Here is a 23,657-nt window from a genome sequence, read left to right as displayed (position 1 = left end):
CGAAGTTTAGTCCCCCTTTCTGAAAGGAAATGGAGCCACTGAAGGGGAAGAAGAGGAGCAGCAAATTACAGGAAGACTTGGGGGAGGGGGGGTCCTACAAACATTGAGGTCAAGTAGAATTTCTCCAACATTAAGGCTGAAGAGAAGTCACTGGAGGTTTTCCAAGCTTAGGAGAAACCTGAAGTTGAGTTAGGTACGGCCAATATCACCTGGCATAGGCTGGGTGATGCATCTGACAGTTTAGAGAGGAAAAGGGCATCTAAGCTCGTTAATAAGGAGGAGGGTGCTTCTTACCTTTGGACTGCTGGCCTGAGGAAGAAAGGGTAATGTGTAAACTTGATAGTATTCTCCAGGGACTTTAACATTTATGTTCAAAAGCCAAACATAAATTCATCCCTTATAAATATGGTATACAAGTTGATCACGAAGGTACCATATTTTGCACAAAGAGGGGAATTTTTAAATCAATAAAATCTGATTTTTATTTTAAACCTATTATCTGATTATTTTTTGAGAGACCGATGAAATGTGATAGAAGCCCAAGAGATATTTAAACATTACACTTGAGAAAATTAATTTGCTGAAACTGATTGAAATAATTGGACTATATTTTCTACTTGCTGCTATCATACTAACTGTATCTTGGTGCTTTGGTGAAGAGGGAGAAGACTCATGTTCAGGATAGCAGGGTTTTGAGGCAGATGGAGATTCCTACAAAAAATAAGTAATGAAAAATGTTACTCTATTTCATATAATTGTATTTCTCCCTCTACTCATAAAGGGAGAGCTTAATAAGGGAGGTTGAGAAAAATTTTTTCCTACTTCCCTTCTATATTCAGCTATGAAACTAATATGGTACAGATGTGAAAACTATAGATGTCATAAAGTTTATAAAAGATGGCATATCTTGTACCAATTATTATAAACTTAAATATCATATAAAGGATTACGCAAAAGAAATGAGGCATGCTGCCTTAAAATCATGATGCTGCATCAGCTTAAATTAACCATATTTAAAATAAGCAAAATCTGCACACTTGTGGATAAAAATGTTAACAGTCAACATATTAATTTGCTCTTGGTGTGAATTCTGGTAGGATTCGGCACAGAACACTCACAGGAACTACTTGGCAACTGCCAGAATAAGAACTTGTATTTAATTAAATTGCTATTAGTATTTAATATAATTTATAGCTAACCTCAGTTATTAGAAACAAAGAATTTTTTTAGTATGCAAAGAAAAAACCTCAGATTTACAGATTAACAACTCACCAGAAAAAAAAAAGGAATATTTTAAAGTCTAAGCCTACAAGAATATAATAGAAGCAAGCCAATAATGTGCATTTTCAAAGAAATTCTGCTTTGTCAATATTAGAATGGTATGTGACTTCTACCTCAGGTACTTGTAACACTATTCATGGAGGATAAAACCAAAGAATCATTATATTGGTACCAACAGCCAAGTTCGATTTAAATGTTCTCTGTTCTCCTAGAAGCTTTGAATGATTTCAGGAAAAGAGAATTAGGAAAATCATATGCCAACATCTATTATTAACTTTCCTATAAAGCCAGATAATTTCTCTGGACATTCATCTTCACATCTGTATCATCTACTTTTCTATACTTATGAAACTGGATTAAAAACTGGTGACGAGCCTGGGAATTTTTATTAAATCACAATACAAAACCGTTAATTTAACATCCATTTACTTGGAAAAAAGTCTTCAGGTTCATAACCTATACAATTTATAAATACAGAAACTAGGCAGCAGTGAAATTTTACAGGAAAAATTCTTGAAGGGACAACCTTAAAAGCAAACATCCAAGGCCTACATACAAATAGAGAAAACATTAAAATCATGTCAAATATTTCTTTATAAAAAGAAATTACATTTAATGTCCAAATGTCAGTTTAGCCTCATTTAAGTAATTTTTCCGACAGCTTCAGAAGTTTTGCTTTTCCATTTCTTGACTTCTCAAAGAGTGCCTAATATTAAAACAGTGTGAGAAAAACAGGAAAGATCTGATGACCCATAAACTAGAAAATAAGTAACTGAATAAAATGAGTGGTAACTACATACCCTCACCTACCTCCTTCAAGGTTGTCTGGCAACTGAATTAGGACCTATAGCATTGTAACAACATTTGCTATACAGTATTAGGTTTCTGTGATTACTTTTCAAGTTATACAGGTTTTACCCCTTGTATGAGTCCACCAGCTTTGTTCTGGTATAGTCCCTCTTTTATAATCTTAAATCTTAAAAACATACATACTAGAAGATGATGATAAGTAAAAGAATTTATCTGATGAAATAATTATCTGTGATTCCATTTATAAAGGTAGAGGGGAAAACGCCATTTCTACAAAAATAAGCTCTAGTCTCAAGAAAATCACGTTATCACATTCTGAAACAATTAGATGAAACAGGATATGAAATAAGAATCCCACATGTTATTCTAATAATATACTGAAAATGAATCTCATGAAAGATTATAAAGAGGTAAGAAATGTTAAGTCTACATCAGCAAAATAAACATCCTTTTTATTCTAGAGTCCACTGGATGATGCAATAGACTTGGTTCAACCATAGCTTAGGCACTACAGCGTTCATCACATTTAGTACAGTTTTTTGTATACAGTGAAGTGTAATCTGGTTCTTATAGTTAAATGAATTTTTTTACTATTAATAAAATCTCTAGGACTCTTACCTACACAGGTTAACTTCAATGCTAATATATTTCCAAGCCTTCAATAGCACAGACTCCAGAATTTCATTCTTTTAATATGCCCTCTACATTCCACCACCTAATATCCTTACAAATAGAAATTAGAAGTACTTGTTTGAGCGACTGATAGAGATAATTTAAAAATGAATTTAGGACTGAAAGTATCCAAACACAGAGAAATATGCCTCTGGAGAGGGCCTCCTGCTTTCACGAACACGCCTGCAAATGCAGAAACCTATTAACTATGCCGAAAGAGAATCTTGTTGGTGAAATAGAGTCCCCAGTGACAAGTATTTCAATGTTAGGGTGTTATTGCCACTCTCACATCATCACCACCACTTTAACATCAGTATGTCTGATGTCTACAAATCTGTAGTAATTTCCTATTCTATCACCAGACTTGAGGTCACAAGGTAAAGATGTAACTCACAAGGAAGTTAAAAATTCTACCGCTTTTCCAATCTCATTGTTTGCATCAAAATCCACTCCCTAGTTCAAACAGAGAACATGACTTCTCAGGAGCACTTTGAACAGAGAGCTGTTAGGGAAACAGGAGGAGCAGGCTTTCAATCTTCCCTGGGATGGGAAAGTTAATTAAATGTCTTTACCATTAAATCTCTTAGAAACTGAAGACAAACAATAATGATTTGTGATTAAAATGGGATTATGAAAAAAACCTATCACCCACCAGGCCCAAATGTACCATGTATACATACATCATTACGCCATAGGTCAAAAACCAGAAAACTTCAAAACCAATCCCCACTCTGGGACAAACAGATACGGCATGCAATAAAACAGTCACCACCAAGGTATGAGACGTAACAAAGAAGAAAATAAAACATAAAGAACTTGCCCGAGTTCTCAACAGATTTATTTTCTCAGAAAATCCTACCTTGTCATTGGCATCCAGCACAATGGTGCTATGTCTCCACTTTGACAATACTATTGGTTCTTGCAGCCGCCTGTCCAGACTCCTACTTTTAATAATTTCTCTTTGCTGCTGAGATGAAGCATTGTACTAAAGAAAACAAATTACACCTCATAAATAATAGAAACAGAAGTGGAATCTAAACATGCTGGCTCCAAGTGACACATGGCATCAGGCAAAGCTCGCCATGTGACACTAGTAGGAGTTCACTCATCTCTGACCAGCACTTGGCACAAGTTCACACACTTGGGTGTTGGAGAGACTGAGCTCATGTTATTTTTGGCAAATCACTTAATATCCCCAAGTCTAAACTGTACTCACTGTAAAACAGATTCAACAGAAATAGGGGAATAAATAGCATATAAAAAGTGCCAAATGTTGCCCTGATAGGGTCTCAATAAATATTAGTTATTATGATTTGTAACATGAGGTCATCAGACCAATTAATTTTTTAAAGTTCCTTCTACTTTGAAAATCCACATGAATTCAGTTATCGGCTTATGTTTTTAAATGTTTTTAAAATCATGCTTTCATACACAACAGTATATTCACATTTAAAGGGCTTTTTGTTTTTACTTTTACTTTCCATTCATAGGTCAAGCACACTACTCTTTATTTCTCTGAAGTGGTAAAATGTAACCAAGTCAAACAGTAGTGCCCATACTAGTTCAGACACCAATCGTGAACATATCAGTTGTGTACAAAGGATAAGTGCTGTGCTTAGAGGCTCAGCTGCGTCCCACACTTGGCGACCCCACGACTGAAGCCCATCAGGCTCCTCTGTCCATGGGGATTCTCTGCTGCAGTGGGTTGTCACGCCCCCCTGACAAAGGGTAGTAGTAAATGCCAAGCAAAAATTACATATAAAATTAAGAACACATTATTAACAAGATACTAAGCCTTGCAATGTTTGAAATGTCAAGTAGACCACCAGGCATAAACATTTGAGAAATGTGAGGTTTAAGAGTTATGCAGCTTCATACAGGCAGTTTTAATATATTATAAATAAATTATAATAAAATGACAAAAGAAAATTCATCTATTTTTAAGGGATACATTCTTCTCCTGAAACCAAAGTATTCCTAATACCTACTTCTCAAAAAACCCCAGTAAATCTTAAATTTTAATAACTCATTGTATTTTCAGTGAAGTTAAATTATTTTATCTTATTATTAAATTTCAATAATACATTATTTATACTGTTTATATTATTTTAAAAAACCTTCCAACATTTTTGTCCACAGTATGTCATTTCTTCACTTTCCAAAATGAGTCCATACAGGCCCTCCAAACTGTTTCCCAAAGCTGTTACTTCATTTTTCACATCAGAATTTGCCAAAGCCAGGCAGTCACATGGGTGTATGTTTTTCACCCACTGTTGCCTAACAAATAGCAATCTTAAAATTTGTCACACAAGTTCACAAAAGGATCATTTATAGAATGAACAAAGATGAAGATTAAAGGCTTCCCCCCAAAAAATTCTGTGAAATAAATTTCTTAAGTGCAGAGACCCAGTAGAGTTGTATTATCACTTCAATACAATCACTGTCAGGAACAATTAAAATGTGCAATTGTGTGTAAGCTTGTGTATGAACTTTAATGGATATTTACCCTAGCTTTTGAACTTTATAATTACCACAACTGTTTAGAAATCCTTTTCGCAGGGCAACAAAAATAATGTAAAATTAAACTGGGTAATAATCACCATTTTAAAGGTGTTGACAGTTTTACTCAGCAACAGTATATTCATAAAAGCAAATAAAGCATAAATAAAATGTGATATAAAATCTAATGTAGACAGAAGACAAAAATAAAGTGTCACGTAATTACAGAAAAAAAAAATAAGAAGACACCATAGTTAAAATACACACACACAAACACAATCTAGTTGAACAAGATGGCTAAAACTTAACATTTAAAAAAACTTCTTAAAAACACCTCTTTTAAGAATTTTAATTGCATTTTTATTTGAATAATTTCAAACATACAAAAGAATAGCAATTATAGTAAAAACCCACCACTGAGCTCCAACATACCTAAGACAGGTAACTTTCTGATTTCTAAAGAAATAAAATATGAGGGTTCTCTGAGCACATCTTTTAGATTCCATTCCTCCTCCCCTCCCCAGCAAGGGCTTCCCTTGTGGCTCAGACAGTAAAGAATCTGCCTTGCAACACGGGACACCTTGGATCGATTCCGGGGTCTGGAAGATCCCCTGCAGAAGGAAACAGCAACCCACTCCAGTATTTCTACCTGGAGAATTCCACGAACAGAGGAGCCTGACAGGCTACAGTCCATAAGGTGGCAGAGTACTGGACACGACTGAGCGACTCACACACACATTAACCCCTGCCTGGCAGTACCATATAACTCAGTGCTCACCATTCTCAGAACTTTACACTTCAGTACATATATATGTATCTATAACTACATATTACCTGTGGGCTTTTAAATTTTATATAAATGGAATCATATCACACATATCAATCTTCAATTTGGTTTTTCATTCAATAATGTTTTTATTAAAAAACAGCAATTAAAAAAAACTACATCCATGTTGGTAAGTTTTCAGCTCAAACTCATTTATATTTCACTTCCTCATAATACTACCTTATATGTGGATGATAGGGGTAGAGTAGGATAATCAAATAGCTCAGAAATACCATTTGAGGACTTAGATAGGGAGGAACTTTAGAGGGCTTTGGGAGACCACAATACATTAATGATCACTGAAGAAAGCAGGCTTGCTTAACCACAAAACCAAGAAGGCTTGCTTAGCAGCAAAACCCATGCAAACAAAGCATGAGACATGCCCCCCAAACAATAAAAAATGGTGGCATGAGACCCACATCCTGCCCAGAGACTCAGTAAGTTAATGATACCTAGGACATGCTCTCTGCATGCACAAAGAAAATAGTAATTTATGGAAAGGTGACACTTCAAAGTGAAAGACCCTCATTGTACTGAGACCTGAAATAATTTTTCCATAGTGGCATGACAGCCCTGGCTTGACCAGGCAGGGATAAGAAAACTCTCCTGCCCAACCTGGAGGAGGAGCTGATGATGAAAGCGTGATGTCTACTCAAGAATGAGAAAAATGATCTTTTGCCCTTCCCTACTTTTCCTTTGATTATAAAACTGCAACCCAATAAGTTCTCAGCACTTGCCACTCTCTCACCCACCCACTTGTAAGCCCCACAACTGTCCTATTCTAATAGTCACATCTTATCTATTACTTTGCCTCTGCTGAATTCTTTTTGCGCTGAGATACAAAGGACCAGAGCTCTCTGGAGCCCAGCGAAACGCCACCTAGCAGTTTCATAGTGAAAGTGAAGTCGCGTCACTCAGTCGTGTCTGACTCTTTGCGACCCATGGACTATAGCCCACCAGGCTCCTCTGTCCATGGGATTCTCCAGGCAAGAATACTGGAGTGGGTTGCCATTTCCTTCTCCAGCAGTTCCATAGACAGCACTAAATATAATTTAACCTTCTGTTTCAGGTGGACATCCCCAAGGTGGGGTACTAACAGCACTCCAACTTGCAGAACATAATGCTCTCTACTGCCATACTTGATACTGTTGAATTTATACACATTTGTGTATAGAAAATAAATGTATATACATATGTATAATGTTACTTCACTGCTTTCATTTTCCTGGTGACTTGGAAATTCTTTTCAAATACTTATTTCATGAATTCCTTTCCTCCATATGGCTTAGTCATGTTAAGTAGTTGTAATAGGAAAAAGGAGTCCAGAATGGCAGTGGCTAAAAGACAAGGAAGGGAAAAGCCGGCGAAAATAGAACAAAGGAAGGTCCGAGGACCAGAGTGAGGACCTCAGGTAGAACAAACAGCACTCCTGGCTAGCCCAATTTACATAGGGCAGGCCCAGGGGGAGGAAAAAAACATACAAAAAGAGGAGCCAAAGGGCCCAGGGTGTCTCTCTCCTCTGCAGGTGCTCTCTGTCTCTCTTTCTTTCTCTCTCTCTCTCCCCCTCCTCTTTGTGTCTTTTGGGTCAGCATGCCCTCATGCCTGGAGGATGTATTTCCTTTATTTATTTTCTAAATAAAACTGAGCTGTAACACGGAGCTGTAACACTGCCCGAGAGCTGTGATACACCGAGGGCTTTAAGGTCCGTCGCTTCAAATTTTTTTTGTGATGAGACAGAACCAAGGAAATTACCCGCTCCCCTGACAGTCATTTTGCTTATTTTCAATTAGGTTCTCTCTCTCACTAGTGTGTACATAAAGAACCAGGAAGTTCTTTATACATTTTGGCTTCTAAGCCTTTGTAGGCTTTGCGAATTGAATGTAGCTTTTCTGAGCCCAAAGCTCATCTCTTCCCCTTTGTGTATGGTATCTTTAATATTAAAAGGTGTTCTGCTGGATTGTATGTAGTCACAACTGCCCACCTTTTCCTTTATAGTTTTTCCTTACATAGTCTTATTGAAAAAATGCTTCCTACTCTGAAGTCAAAGACATTCTCTGATCCAGCCTTCTATAGCCTTTAAAGTTTTGCTTATTACATTTAGAGCTGTCATCTACCTGGAATTAATCATTAGGTGAGATGTCAAGATCTATGTTTACTTCATCCCCCGCCCCAGAGAATAACCAATAAATCTTCGGAATATTTATTGTACAGTCTATGCTTTACCCAGGGATTTGTGATGCTACCTCTGAGGTTCCTATTCTGTTCTGCTGGTCTATTTCTCTGCACATGTGCCCACAACTTAATCACTAGAGCAGGAACCCCACCCCTCTCCTATTCTTGAGTAGACATTCTCCCTACTCAGGAATATTTTGGTTCTTCACAGACCTTTGCTGGCAAGTAAAATTTAGCATCAATTCAAAAAAACAAAAAAGGTGGAGACAAGAATAGTAAATGGAAATGCTGTGAATTTACAGATCAATGGGGACACTGTTTCAACGTTAAGCATCCCAACCCAAGATCATAATGGTATATCCCATCATTTCAGGTCATCTTTTATGTCCCTCAATTCTGCTCTGAAATTTTCTTAAGATCTTACAAACTTTCTATAGGTATAATCTTAGGATTCTTCTTGGCATTGTTGCTGCTGTTGCTAATATAAAAAATAACTTTATTCCTATCATATTTTCAAATTAACTTTTTAATTAGAAAATTGGGTAGTTTTTAGGTTGATTTTATGTCCAGCAAACTTACTGAACTATTAACAGTTCTGAGTTTGCCAAATCTCCTGATTTTCTAATAAAAGGAACAACTGCCATCTCTTAATTCTTTTTTTTTTTTAATTGTTGAATAGAAGCATTGACAGGAAAGTTATAGTCTAAGACCTAATTTTAATGGCAAAGCTTCTGCAATGGCATCATGAAGTGTGAGATTTACTATAAACTATATGATAAGTAATCTTCAGCATGAAGTAATACATCATTACATTTGAAGTGATCTTTTTGTAGAAACATATAATCGGGTCATGGTTTTTATCATTTCCAAAAATATTCAATAGCTGTGTTTAAACCATTTACATTTAATGTAATTTATTTATGTGTTAGGATTAAGTCTGCTGCTTTGTTTTATATTCTATCATGCCTGTTTCTCCTTTCCTGCCTTCCTATGGACTATCTTGAGTTTTTACTAACGTAGTTTAGTTTATCTATAGCTCTTTGAGTCTATTTCTCATTACAGTTTTTTAGTGCTTACTCTGCTGCTGCTAAGTCACTTCAGTCGTGTCCAGCTCTGTGCGACCCCATAGACGTCAGTCCACCAGGCTCCCCCATCCCTGGGATTCTCCAGGCAAGAACAATGGAGTGGCCTCCCACTTCCTTCTCCAAGTGTTTAGTCTAGGTATTACAAATTATGTATTTAATTCCTCACAGTCTATCAATATCAGCATTTTACTATTTCAAGTGAAATGTAGAAACCTTACCAACAATTATGTCACACTACTCTCCCCTCTTCACAACGTAGTTGTCCTAGATAACATCTCCACCTTCAGAAATGTTCTAATTTTTTTAAAGGTCAAACATAATTTTTTGATTTCCTCTTTGATTTCCTAAGTGATCAATTGGTTTTCTAGTAGCATATAGTTTAGTCTCCACGTGTTTGTGTTTTTTACAGTTTTTTTTCCTTGCAGGTGATTCCTAATCTCAAAGCACTGTGACTGGAAAAGATGCCTGACATGATTTCAATTTTCTTGAATTTACTGAGGCAACACTTTGTGGCTTAGCATGTGATCAATCCTGGAGAATGTTCCATGTGCATTTGAGAAGAGTGTGTACTCTGCTGCTGTTGGATGGAATGCTCTATAAATATTGATTAAATCCATCTAGCCTAAGGTGTCATTTAAAGCCTATGTTTTCTTATTCATCTTCTGTCTGTCTGTCTGCCTGTCTGTTGATCAAAGTGGGATGTTCAAGTCCCCCACTACTGTTATGTTACTGGTGATTTCTCCTTTTATGGCTGTTCACATTTGCCTTATTTATTGAGATATTCCTATGCTGGGTATGTATATATTTACGATTGTTATATCTTTTTCTTGGATTGATCCTTTGATCTTTACGTAGTGTCCTTTGTCTCTCGTAACTGTCTTTATTTTAAAGCCTATTTTGTCTGATATGAATACTGTTATTGCAGCTTTCTTTTGATTTCCATTTGCATAGAATATCTTCTTATATCCCCTTAAAACTCAAGACAAATGTCTCTTCTGATATTCACCCTTCCCGTTATACTCTGTTCATTTTTAATGTTCCAAGTTTTCTTCATTTATTTCTCTTCTGTTTTAAGGATTTCTTATAGCAATTCTTTGAGAACAAGACTGTTGGTAATAAATCTCTGGGTTTACTTTCATCTGAAAATGTCTTTATTTTACTTTCATGACTGAAGGATATTTTTGTTGGATATACAATCATGAGTTTTTTCTCTGTGCATTTGTAAAGTATAGCACCACTTCCTTCTGGCTTCATGGTTTCTAATAAGACATCCTCTGCTATTCAAATCATTATTACCCCACAAAGTACTGTGTTGTTTCACTGAGCTGCTTTCAAGATATTTCTTGAAGGGGGGGGGAGGCGAAGGGAAGTCTTTAGTTTTCAGAAATTTGATTACAATGTGTCTGGATGTGGATTTCTTTGAGTCCATACTGTTTGGTATTTACTCAGCTTCTTGAATCTGGTGGTTTGTCTTTTATCAAATCTGAGATGCTTTCAAACATTGTTTCTGCAAATATTGTTCAGCCTCACACTCTTTCTTCACTCCTTCTGGAATTCTCGAGAAATGAATGTTAGGTCTTTTGTATGGTCCCAACAGATCTCTGAGACTCTTCATTTTCTTAAAATGTATTTATTTACTCTACCTAGGACCATACATTCCTCTCACAGCAGAGGTAGAGGTGGAAAAGCAAGCCCTGATGTACAAGCCCTTTACAATACCATGTTTATGACACATTTGCTCACATCCCATCAGTAGAAGCAAGTCACATGTCTAGACTAGATTCAGTCATGGTAACAGCAGGACAATATGCCCCATCCACAGCAAGAGGTCACTACAAAGGCACACAGCAAAAAGCACTGATCTGGGAGTGGGCGAGGAACGGATCAAATGATGCAAACTGCCACCACAGGCAATCTTCCTTTTTACCCTCTGATGGCTTTTAAGATTGTCTCCCTCTACTGAAGTTCCACAGGTTCAGTAAAATTTGTCAATATGTGTATTTTTTCTCCTGTGTTCTGGTCAGTATTGAAGGCTCCAGTTGAAGACTCATGCCTTCCTTTAGTTTCAGAAAATTCCAAGAAATTATATTTCCAAAATACTATTTCTCTACCAGTTCTTCCATTTTCTTCTTCGAGAATTCCTCATTTGTGAATACAGGAAAATTTCCACCCATCTTCCATCTCCTTTAACCATGTTTTAATATTTGTTATCTTCTTGTCCCTCTGACTATAGTTTATTCTATCCATTGTACTATTTTTTTAATGATTTTTTTTCTATATCCATGTATCTCTAAACTAGTAATATTTTTCTTTAAATTGACTTACTTTGGGAAAAAGAAAAATTTCTTTATAAACTAAAGTCTATCTGATAATTGACACTACAGATACATCTGCTACTTATAGGTGTTTTCTAAAATGTTAACATAAGGTACCGATTAAAATTTAAATGTTTGCTCAGATATCATTAATATTTATATATATTTATATCTTAATACTAACAGTGGTAACTACACAACCATTTTGAAACCTACTGCTTTAGATAAACTCAGCCCTCGTGCATTTATCTTTAGAGAGCCAGTGAGACCCTGGAAGGTCTCATTACTACATGCTGCTAATGACTGACTCAACTATAATACACATCTACATACAAGAATAAACTTAAATACTGAGTTGCTTTTCTTTCTTTTAAAAATATAAGTTTAACACCAACTTCATGCAGAAAACTCAACAAATTTAAGAGAACTCTTTGCATTACTGCCACTTAAAGGGGATCTTGGATCCAGGAACAATGAAAAACTGAATCAAAGAAATTTTAAATAGGGATTATCAATATTATATAGCTATAAGATAATGTATGTCACAGAATAATTGAGACAAAGGATTCCCAATGAATTATGGAAAAACCAGTCTTGCTGCTTTTTCAGAGCTGAATAAAAATTTAAAAATAAACCTGTTGTAACCATTTTCAGGTATTATTTACTTCATCCACTATTTTTACACAGAAACTCAGTGTTAAGGTTTATTACCTTTGGCAACTCCCACTCTGAGCGAGATCCATCTGCACTGTAGTAATATTGTCTACCTTGATCGTCAACATGCTTGAGCCACTATAAAAACAAAACAGGTGTTATATTTTAAATGCAAATAAAATTGAGCTTAAGCTTATAAAATCATAGGTATTAGGTAATATTCTTAAGAATTTTATTCTGTTTGCTCAAAAACATTCCAAAAGAAATATAACAAACTTATACTAACAGACTTGCATTTTAAGTTCGATAAAAATAAGTAACTAAATATTAAATGCAAATTTCTCTCTTTCATCCAGTGTCAAGCTAGTGATCCAAGCACCATTTAACAACACAACAAGAAATGGATAACGTAAAGATACAAAGATACATATATCGACATCATATATACGTATGTATGTGGACACAAGGACACACACCCTGAAATCAGGGTTGACAAATTAACAAAAGGGAATTTTTCTTCAATCTTTAAGGGTGAAACTACTAAACGATTTAATCCCAACTTCATACAAACCCTTAGGAATTACCTGCTGTAGCCAACACAGCTTATTCATACAATTTAAGTAACACCAACAACAAAACTTCATATAATACAGGAAATATGAAGAAGTAAAGACTAAAACATGTGATCTTGATTGTGAAATGAAAATTATTGTTTTCATGTGTTCTAGTGTTAAATAATTAAAAAACACTGTGGAGTGAAAAAACCTATCTCCATTTATTCCCAAGGCTTTTATTCTTTAAACTAGCACAACTAACCATTACCTTCTCTGATGATAAACACATAAAATTACAACAAGTATTCTCACACTAATTAATTAATCATAAAGCACTAGATTCATGGTTTTTGTTTTACATAACTTGGTCATAAAAGAAAAAGCAGTGTAGGACGTGAGGTGGATTATTACGACACGTTGAGAAAACTATTACCAAAAAAACTATTTGCCAAGAAAAGCACAAAGAAATGTTTACTGAAGAGGCATAAACAGAATGACACTCAACGGGTCTACTCTTAAAAAGGTTCTGTCTTAAACAGGTTGATACCACAAAAATTATGATAACTGGAAGCAGCTTAAAACCATGAATCAGTAGTTACATTGAGTTTTCGAACTGTCAGTTGACATGACTACAGAATTACAAGAAAATATTTCCATGAGTTTTTAAAATACTACTAGAGCTTCCGTACACAATGATTTTATGAGAGGAATCTGCCAAGAAAACTAGATGAGAAAAAAAGAATGTACCTTTTCATTAGTATAGTCACTGGTATATAAGGTATGCCCACGTTCATCCAACTCTTCTGACCAACCCCTTGGAGGAGAACCACACTGACTATCTGACTGGCTGTGACAAATGCTGTGGTAGTTTTCTTCTGATGAAAGCAGCTACAAATAGTCAGAAACATAAGGATTGTTCTTCTTTGAATATACATATACAGCAGTTGAAAATCTAAGCAATTGACTTTATTTGGCTATACATACTAAGAGATCTTGAATATATTCAAATATTTAATTTTCATAACAAATTGTTTAGTCTTTTTAATGGTGTACTGTAAGTGGTGCGGGGAAATTAATAAGTTATTATATTGCATTAATGCAAGCCTAGAAATATTCACTATAAAGAAACTGAGAACAATGTTTTCAGACTGAGAGATAAAAATGCTGCCTTCTATGCTGTGCTACTTATAACTGAAATCAGGTTAAAAAATGATGGGGATAGGGCAAATGTATGTATGCACATCTATGTCTAAGCAAAGTAGGAGGTGAGGGCACATCATTAGACTGAGATTCTTGAAAATTTCACCTATTAATCGCAAGTTCCTAGCCAAACACCCAGCAAAAAAGTGCTTAATAAATATACCTTGAGCTAATTTTTTTAAAGTGTGTGGGATGGGAGAGGGGAGGAAAAGACACTAGCTCTGTAACACTATATTTTATTTTCTAATTGATAATCAAGTTTTCCTGACTCACTCAACACAAATGCTTGTTAAAAACTATTCAAAACTCTACTTTAAAAGAAGGAAAAAATAATATTGAATGAATTCAAGCATAATACAGAAAGATTAAGAAATTCAGTGTAATATTTACTGGGCTAATTCTGCAAATGACCCTTCCAGGGTCACGTTCAGGTAAAACAGTTTCTACAATTACATCTACTCAATAGATCAAATTTTCTACCACCATATTTGGTCTGAAACACTCAGATGTGTAGATTTTCAATGTTGTGTGAGTAACAAACATCCTAATGTCAGTAACATGTTCATAAAAACTGACAAAGTCAACTTTATAGAAGTCTTGAATGGAGTGAGCTGTACATGCTTTGTAATAGCAATGGTTTAAAAAAATGGAAAGCCTAACTGAAAAATCAGGATTATTTTAATCTAATTGAGATCACTTAAAACATAAGCTAATATCAGAGAGGTACAATAAGAATCTTTTAGAAACAGAATAAATGGCAATCTGTACAGAGAATATTATTCAGCCATTAAAAAAAAACAGAAATTTAGTCACTTGTGACAACATGGATAGATTTTGAGGGAAGTATGCTAAATGAAATAACTTGCAGAAGAAAGACAAATACCCAGTGATCTCACTCACATGTGGAACGTGAAAACAAACCAAACAAACAAGCTCATAGGTACAGAGAACAGACTGGTGGTTGACAGAGATGTAGGGAATGGGTGAAGAGGGTCAGAAGGTACAGACTCCTAGTGACAAAATAAATTAAGTCCTGAGGATGGAATCTACAGCATAGTTACAGAGTTAATAATACAACACTGCACATTCAAAATTTGCTAAAAGAGTAGATCTTAAAAGTTCTCATTCCCAGAAAAAAATATTCTGTATAACTATGTACGGTGACAGATATTAACTATGTTTATTGTGATCATTTTGGCAATATATACAAATGTCACATCATATTACACCACAATTTTTTATAAACCCATCAAGGAGCAAGAGGTTAAGAAATACTCAGGAATAAAACTTACTGGAAGCAAGAATCTAGATCGGTAAGGAGAATAAAAAGGCAGCTTTCTCCAAGAAGGCATTTGCCAAACCTTGAGCTAAAACATTAGTTTTCAAGACCATGCAGACGTTTTGGGGATCAGGACTCCGGACAACCTAAGACAGGGAGTCCCACAATAAAGACAGGGAACCCCAAAGAATTATACCTGCAGTTATAGGGTAAACCAGAAACAAACCTTGTCCCTCTAGTGCACACTAGGAAAATCACAAGACTAATGGGGGGAAGTTAGGGGAGAACCCAACAAGCCAGTCTTTATGCATTCACATTACTACTACCTAGGGGGCCTAGGGAAACTAAGACTGAAAATTCAGTTTCAAATGTCCACAGGATACTAGTTTCCCCAGAACCTGAGAGAAACAAGGAAAACCTCTCTGAAGGAAGAAACTTTCAACATTAGCATTAAAGATTTGTTATCTATGATCTCCAACAACTATCATCTCACATTAAAACACACACACACGACATGAAACAAACAGCATGAGTGCGAGTCAGCAGAAAAACAGCATATTCAGACTCTTAAAGACTTTATATACGGAAATTATAAAAAAGGAAGTAGAAAATAAGATCTAAGAAAAATATGACAAATAAATGCAACATATGATCATTCACTGGATCCTTTACTGCAGGAATAGAAAACATAAAGGATATTAACTGACCAGTGAGAAACACTGAATATTAATTTTGTATTAAATAACATTCAGATATTAATTTTTTTGGATGTGATAAATGCATTTTTCAATATGTTTTCAATTTGTTTTGCTGGAAAAAGTCCTTACACTTAGAGAATAAAACATTACATTGTCTGCACAAATGATTCAGAATAAAACAACTAGTGGAGATAGAAGGGTGAAAGGAGAGAGAAAGAAATGTGTGCAACTTCTGAAGTCCATGCGCCTGACAGCCCAAGCTCTGCAACAAGAGAAGCCACCGCTCTGCAGAAGAGAAGCAGTAAGAAGCCTGCGCATCGCAACTAGAGAGTAGCCCCTGCTCACCGCAACTAGAGAAAGCCCACGTGCAGCAACGAAGACCCAGTCCAGTCGAAGAATAAAGAAATAAAGAAACAAGGCAAATGTGGTGAAGTGGTAACAACTTGTACATCCAGATGAAGGGTGCCTAGCATACAGGAGCTCAATGTGCTATTCTTTCCACTTTTCTGTATGTTTCACGCTTTTCAAACTAGTAACATGGGTAGCTCCCCCAAACAAATTAAAAATAACACATTTTTTAAGTTCAAGGGTTGGTTTAATATCAAATAAACACACATGATGAAGAAACAGCAAACAGGAGCCTAACTTGAAAATGACTGAGGACAAAGCTCAGAGAGGTGCAGCAATAAAGTGTTAAGTGTAACAGGAATCAAGAAACACGGCTAATGGAGCAAGCAGAGTACACATGTACCTAATCACAGTCCCAAAGGAGAGGAAAGAGAAAATGAGACAGGAGCTGTATATAGATAATGTATGTAGATACACAGGAATTTTCCAGAACTAATCAAAGATAGAAACTCCTCAAATTTGGGATTCCCAACAAAGCCTGGGCGGGAAATAAAAAAAGATAACTTCACCTAATCACATCACAGTGAAATTACAGGCACAAGGTCCTCAAAGCCTCCTGTAAGAAGAGACCTACAGACTGAATTGTGCATATTAACAACAGAAGCCTGAAAACATGAGAGTAAGTCTCAAGGAACTGGGAAAAAACAAAAGCAAACAATCACCTTAGAACTGTGTACCAGGTAAAGATAGTCTTGAAAAATAATGAAAAATAAATTTCCAGGCAAATGAAAACCAAGACTCTATCAATAATGGAGGCTCACTAAGGAAATTTAAAGGTATGGGTATGTACTTAGGGCAGTAAAAAAATAATTCAAGATAATGTAATCTGCCTAAGAAATCTGAAAAAGAAAGTGGTAAATATGAGGACTAATTTTAAGAGTCACCATGTACAACAGTGGGGTTTCCCTGGTGGCTCAGTGGTGAAGAACCCATCTGCCAAGCAGGAGGCACAGGTTCAATCCCTGGGCTGGGAAGATCCCCTGGAGAAGGAAATGGCAACCCACTCCAGTATTCTTGCCAAGAGAAAAACCATGGACAGAGGAGCTTGGTGGGCTACTGTCCATGGGCTCACAAGAGTCGGACATGAATTAGTCACTAAACAACAAATGTACAACAGTCACAGGGGTGGGATGGGGGGCTAGAAAATAGAAATAAACAACAAAAGGCCCCATAGCACTTAAAGAGTTCTTGGAGGGTTTCAAGGAGCAAGAAGATGCTGATTAATTGTAGACTTTGACACATACGCCGGTTACAACTTCTAAGGTAGCATTTCTTAGCAGCAGCATCACGGACAGTTAGGGCCAGATTATTCCTCGTGGTGAGAGCTGTCATGTGAATCACAAGATGCGCGACAGCTTGTCTGGTCTCTACCCATGAGACGCTGGTAACCCATCCTGAGCTGTAACAACCCAAAACATCCCCAGACATTGCCTAATGTCCCCTGGAGACAAAACGGCCCTAGGCGAGAACCACTGTTCCGGGGTAAGCACTAAAATAACAAGCTTCTGAGTTAGAATGAAAGAGAAGTTTGCTCCCACTTGAACCCCAATAAGATAACAGTACTGAAATAAGCTCAAAAAGATCTGAACCCCTAAGAACAGGGAGAACACAGAAAGACACAAGAGCCACAGAACTCTGGAGGCTGAGAAGCAGACGAACAAAAACCTAAATTACCCACAAAGCAAGCAGAATCTAAACGGGTGGGGGTTGGGGCGGCACTGAAGAGGAAAGATGAAATCCAACAAGTGTACACTTGGCAACAGGTTCCTCCTGGAACCGAGGTACGAAACTGAGGACTGAGATCACCAGGATTCCCTTCTCATGCCTGGCCACCAGTGCGCACCCTCCCTTCCTGCAGCAGCAGCACAGGGGCTGACTCCCTCTCAAGAGGAATTCTGAGCTGGGAAACAACAGGCACAACTAGAACATGGCTACCAAACAGAAAGAGGGGAAACTAAGGGGCTGTGTGTGAAATAAATGCTGCTACCAACTTACTGGCCAGCGTTCTGACTTCTGCAGAGACTGGTCAGTCTGAAAGGGAAGACCTCACGGTTCCAACACTGGAGACATCCAACATGCAGCTGACCCAGATCACCATAAAGTCAAGTTCAAAATGCTTCACAATTGTGAGGAAAAATGATCTCCAACCTAGAATTCTGCACTCAGGCACACTCTCAATTAAATATGAGAGTACAGTGTCAACATTTTCACACACATGGTCTCAATTTTACCTCCATACACAACCTTTCTCAAGAAGTTACTGGAAGATGTGACCCGGCCACTCTGGAAACACCTATTTTTACACAATATGTGCAGAGAGTAGAGGTGTGAGCTCAGACTGCGATTTACAGATCACTCCCATCTAGTCTCTGAAGTGTAACAGAAACCTAAGAAAGGTTACTCAAGTTTCCGTGCGTACTTTAAATCCCTTTATTCTATAATTTAGCCCTTTCCCTAATTCTTCCAAATGATAAGACTTTACTTTATCATGGACACACAGGACAACTTACTTTCAAATCTTTTGAGACACACAAATTCAAATCGCTTCCCTAACACTTCTCTTATTATAGTAACACAGGAACAATTTCTCACTAACCCTCCACCTCATTCCCCAACTCTCAGTATTAATACAAGCTACCACCAAAGCATAGCTATAAATAACCAACTGAAAAATAGGACAGGAGGAGGGGTTATTAACCATACCAAGCTCTTAGACTCCACTAAACACAGGATGTATTACCTGATTTCTCCAGCTCCTACCTAGCTAGAGTTCTGCTGTGCAAGTCAGCTGCTCTAAGAGCAGGTGTCCTGTGTGAGTGCAGGGGCCGCTGTCTACCGAACAGCAGGCTGTAACTCCTTCCGTCCATCCTACCCAGGCTTCTCTGCACATCTGCACAGTCCCAGGGCATCTCTCCAGGCCTCAGAGATGAGTGCTTCTCAAAGCACTACTGGCCCATTCATCGCACTGCACCCCAGGGGGTGCGTGTGTCTGTGTCTGAGTGTGTGGGGGGGGGGGGGGGGCGGCACGTAGGGATGTGTCTGTGTCTGTGTGTGTGGGGGAAGGGGGGTAGGGATGTGTGTGTGTCTGTGTCTGAGTGTGGGGGGGGTAGGGATGTGTGTGTGTCTGTGGGGGGGGGGGGTAGGGATGTGTGTGTGTCTATGTCTGTGGGGGGGGGGTAGGGATGTGTGTGTCTGTGTCTGTGGGGGGGGTGGTAGGGATGTGTGTGTGTCTGTGTCTGTGTGTGTTGGGGGGGGGTAGGGATGTGTCTGTGTCTGAGTGTGGGGGGGGGGCGGCACGTAGGGATGTGTCTGTGTCTGTGTGTGTGGGGGGAGGGGGGTAGGGATGTGTGTGTGTCTGTGTCTGAGTGTGGGGGGGGTAGGGATGTGTGTGTGTCTGTGGGGGGGGGGGGTAGGGATGTGTGTGTGTCTATGTCTGTGGGGGGGGGGGTAGGGATGTGTGTGTCTGTGTCTGTGGGGGGGGTGGTAGGGATGTGTGTGTGTCTGTGTCTGTGTGTGTTGGGGGGGGGTAGGGATGTGTCTGTGTCTGAGTGTGGGGGGGGGCGGCACGTAGGGATGTGTCTGTGTCTGTGTGTGTGGGGGGAGGGGGGTAGGGATGTGTGTGTGTCTGTGTCTGACTGTGGGGGGGTAGGGATGTGTGTGTGTCTGTGTGGGGGGGGTAGGGATGTGTGTGTGTCTATGTCTGTGTGGGGGGGGGGGTAGGGATGTGTGTGTCTGTGTCTGTGTCTGTGGGGGGGTGGTAGGGGTGTGTGTGTGTGTGTCTGTGTGTGTTGGGGGGGGGGTAGGGATGTGTATGTGTCTGTGTGTGGGGGTGGGGGGGTAGGGGTGTCTGTGTCTATGTCTGTGTGTGTTGGGGGGGTAGGGATGTGTGTGTGTCTGTGTGTGTTGGGGGGGGTAGGGATGTGTGTGTGTCTGTGTCTGTGTGTGTGGGGGGGGTAGGGATGTGTGTGTGTCTGTGTCTGTGTGTGAGGGGGTAGGGATGTATGTGTGTGTATGTTGCACCACCCTCCAGGGGTGGGTGTGTGTGTCTGTGTGTGTGGGGGGGGGGGGGGGGGGTAGGGATGTGTATGTGTGTGTATGTTGCACCGCCCTCCAGGTGTGTGTGTGTGTGTTGCACAGGGTATGTGTGTCTGTTTGTGTATGTCTGTGTGTCTGTGAAACCAAGGTGAGTGGGGAAATGGTATGGACACCTGTTAGAGAAACTAATTTTAGGGACTTCCCTGGTAGTTCAGTGGTTAAGATTCACACTTCCACTGCAGGTGCACAGATTCAATCCCTGGCAGGAGAACTAAGATCCTGCAAGCTACGTGGCATGGCCAAAAAAAACAGAAGACAACCAGGCAATCAAGAAATGTTTTTAGAGTAAACTGTCAGATTTAGAGGGTGTTCGGCTTGTAGCAAAGGACTTACATTATACTTATTTCCCCTACACAGACATAAAAAGTAAACTTGTACCTCTAACAAAAACTGAGAAGTATCTTGCCAGTCCCATCAAATCATAAAGAAAAGCATCAAATAACTGGGTTTTTGTTTGGCTAAATCACATCACATATTTTCTTCCCTTCTTTTTCTAAAAAATGTAACTGCTTTGGCAATAATGATGACTGGATTAGTATCTTCTAGCATGTGAGGGAAACCATGGGCAACAGGCAACATTAATGCAGTGAACTCTAGACATGTAAGCATGCCACAGGGCTAGCTGCTGTCTACTAGTTACACACTAGGAAGCAATAAACAGTGATATGATAAAACTTGGAAAGAAGATTTAGTATCTTAGAGATTTCAAAGGTTAGAAGCAAACCTATTTACTTCTCTGAGGAACGAAGAGAGAAAAAGCTCTGTAACTCACTGGTTGACCCCCTAGCTCCTCATACCTCTTGATCCCCTGGACTCTGGGAATCTCCTTTGCTTGTGTTCGTATCTCGAGTCCAACGAGGGGGTTTCCAAGTTCTTTCCTGTGTACCTCTGTTATAGTAATAACAACGCCCTGAACTATCTTTATGAGTTTCCCATTCTCCATTAATCTGAATTGCTGGGCTTCCGGGGAGCGGGGGAAGAGCCGACTGGGATATCTTCAGTTCCTGCAGGTTAGCGTAGACGGGAGAATCAGGCCGCCCTTGATTTGGAGGTGTCGTTGCCTATGAGAGATTTGAAATATCCATGTTTACACGTGCATAACGCTTATAAATAAAAATTAAACATGAGATTTATAAACATAAATACAAATTCATTTTAAAACATATATGGAGGTGTGTATATATATTCTTTTAAAGGAAATGAGAATTTAACAGTTTTAATGTTCATAGTTTGAAAAAATAAGAATTTAACAGTTTTAATATCCATAGTTTGAAAAACAAACATAAAAGCTTTCAGAAGAACCCAGAGCACACAATCACTTCCCCTCCCGCTGAGAGCACACTCAACTAGAAGTCGGAACAGTGGACTCCAGTTTAAGATCTGGCCTGACAAGCTGCAAAACCACAGACTAGATCGCTTCATCTCTATGAAATAGAACGGTTTAATCTCTGTAAGTGAAGAAATTGGATTAAACCACTTAGGTCGCCATTGGCTCTAAAATGCCACAATTTTTAAGCAATTTTTAAAATATAAAACGTCTTCCAACAGAAGTCAGCATTACTCAGAAAACTATGAAAAAATTTTATATCCTAAGCTCTAATATTAAATCAAGAATATAAGTAAAAGATAAAGGAGATATAGTAGTACTTCAGCTCAGAATTTACCACATACTACTCCTTCTCAGTTATAATTTCTCAGTGTGTGTGTGTGCGTGTGTGTGCTCAGTCAATCAGTCGTGCCCGGCTCTTTTCGACCTTATGGATTGTAGCTTGCCAGGCTCCTCTGTCCATGGGATTTTTCAGGCAAAAATACTGGACTGGGTTGCTATTTCCTTTTTCCAACGAATGTTCCCAACTCAGGGACCCAACCTGCGTCTCTTGTGTCTCCTGCATTGGCAGGCGGATTCTTTACCACTGAGCCACCTGGGAAGCCTGTTTCTCAGTAGCCCTAAACAAATCTTTACTCTCTTCTTAGATTATTTATGTGTTAAATTCATAAGAGCAGAAAAAACAACTAGCTATAACTCTGATTTACATGCTTATTTAATTTCAACTTTCAGTTTTACATTTATTTGTTAATGTCTCACTAGATGTCAGTCAAGAGCAGAATACTCTTTACACATTTTGCATGAGGACCTTGTAAATTGTACTAAGTTAGAGTTATAGTTGCTGAAAGAATAAGCACACATCTAAGAACACATTTTTATGTTGGGTGTTTGTGCTTTTATGTTGGGTTGGGTGCTTTCCTTTTACAACAGTTTCTCAGCCTTGGCATCACTAATATTTGGGGACAGATCCTTTTTTATAGGGGGCTATCCTGTGCAGTACATTATGTCCACTAGCACCTCTGGCTTCCACCTACTCAATGGCAGTGGTTTCCTCCCACTGTGACAATTAAAGAGTCTCCAGATGCAGCCAAATGTTCTGTGGGGACATCACTGCCCCTGGCTGAGAACCACTGCTTTGCCATATTAATCTGAGAACCACTCAGATGTCCCATTACTTCTACAATATACCAGAGTTTTATGACTATCTGAAAACACTGAATTTTTTAAAAGGGGGAAATGTGAATGTATACACCAAATCGATTTTATTGAAATTAAAGCTCTTTAACTTCTAAAATATCATTTACTTATAAATTATTTATAATGACTCTAAATCACAGAATAAGCTTTAAAAAAAAGAAAATAGTAAAATAACTCAAGACATGAATACATTTATAAAATGGTTACCTTTGGTCTTTTGACACATGGTAATTATGCAAATACTCTACTGAGTGATACTAATGAGACCACTTCCCTATAAAGGTTAGCTCTGAATTTAGACTATCACCAAACAGCATCTTTCTACGAAGAAAATCTATCCATGAAGACAGATTTCCATGTATTTCATATTCAGACTAATTCCATATCCTGTTGAATTAGCCAGGGTAACAATGCTTCTCTGACTAAAACAAACTCTGTTAATATAACAAACAATTCTACATAGTAAATCATTTCCTAGGAACTTATCTAGAGAATTCAACAAGAGCTAAAGAAGCTCTTTGCCCCTGGTACTTTACTAGACTTGGGGAAATAAAGAGGCCAAGAAATAGCTATTTTTGAAATGAT

At 38.1% G+C, this 23,657-nt stretch overlaps 1 protein-coding gene across 9 annotated transcripts in view; it reads right to left on the bottom strand.

Annotated features, from left to right (window-relative positions):
* Window positions 1-23,657, bottom strand: part of ARHGAP12 (Rho GTPase activating protein 12) — a 115,850-nt gene that overhangs the window by 34,674 nt on the left and 57,519 nt on the right. For 5 of the 9 annotated variants that reach the window (XM_043883168.1, XM_043883167.1, XM_043883165.1 and 2 more), the window contains 5 exons: window positions 21,346-21,609; window positions 13,616-13,756; window positions 12,372-12,452; window positions 3,623-3,748; window positions 637-711 (listed from right to left, as the gene is read on the bottom strand). In XM_043883168.1, the coding sequence (XP_043739103.1) occupies window positions 637-711; window positions 3,623-3,748; window positions 12,372-12,452; window positions 13,616-13,756; window positions 21,346-21,609 (687 nt within the window). The remainder of the gene's footprint in view (window positions 1-636; window positions 712-3,622; window positions 3,749-12,371; window positions 12,453-13,615; window positions 13,757-21,345; window positions 21,610-23,657) is intronic. The other 4 variants (XM_043883170.1, XM_043883171.1, XM_043883173.1 and 1 more) reach the window with 4 other exon arrangements.

This window comes from Cervus elaphus, chromosome 23 (assembly GCF_910594005.1).
Source record: "Cervus elaphus chromosome 23, mCerEla1.1, whole genome shotgun sequence".
Taxonomy (NCBI): Eukaryota; Metazoa; Chordata; class Mammalia; order Artiodactyla; family Cervidae; genus Cervus; species Cervus elaphus.
This window is presented reverse-complemented; position numbering and strand designations above follow the sequence as displayed.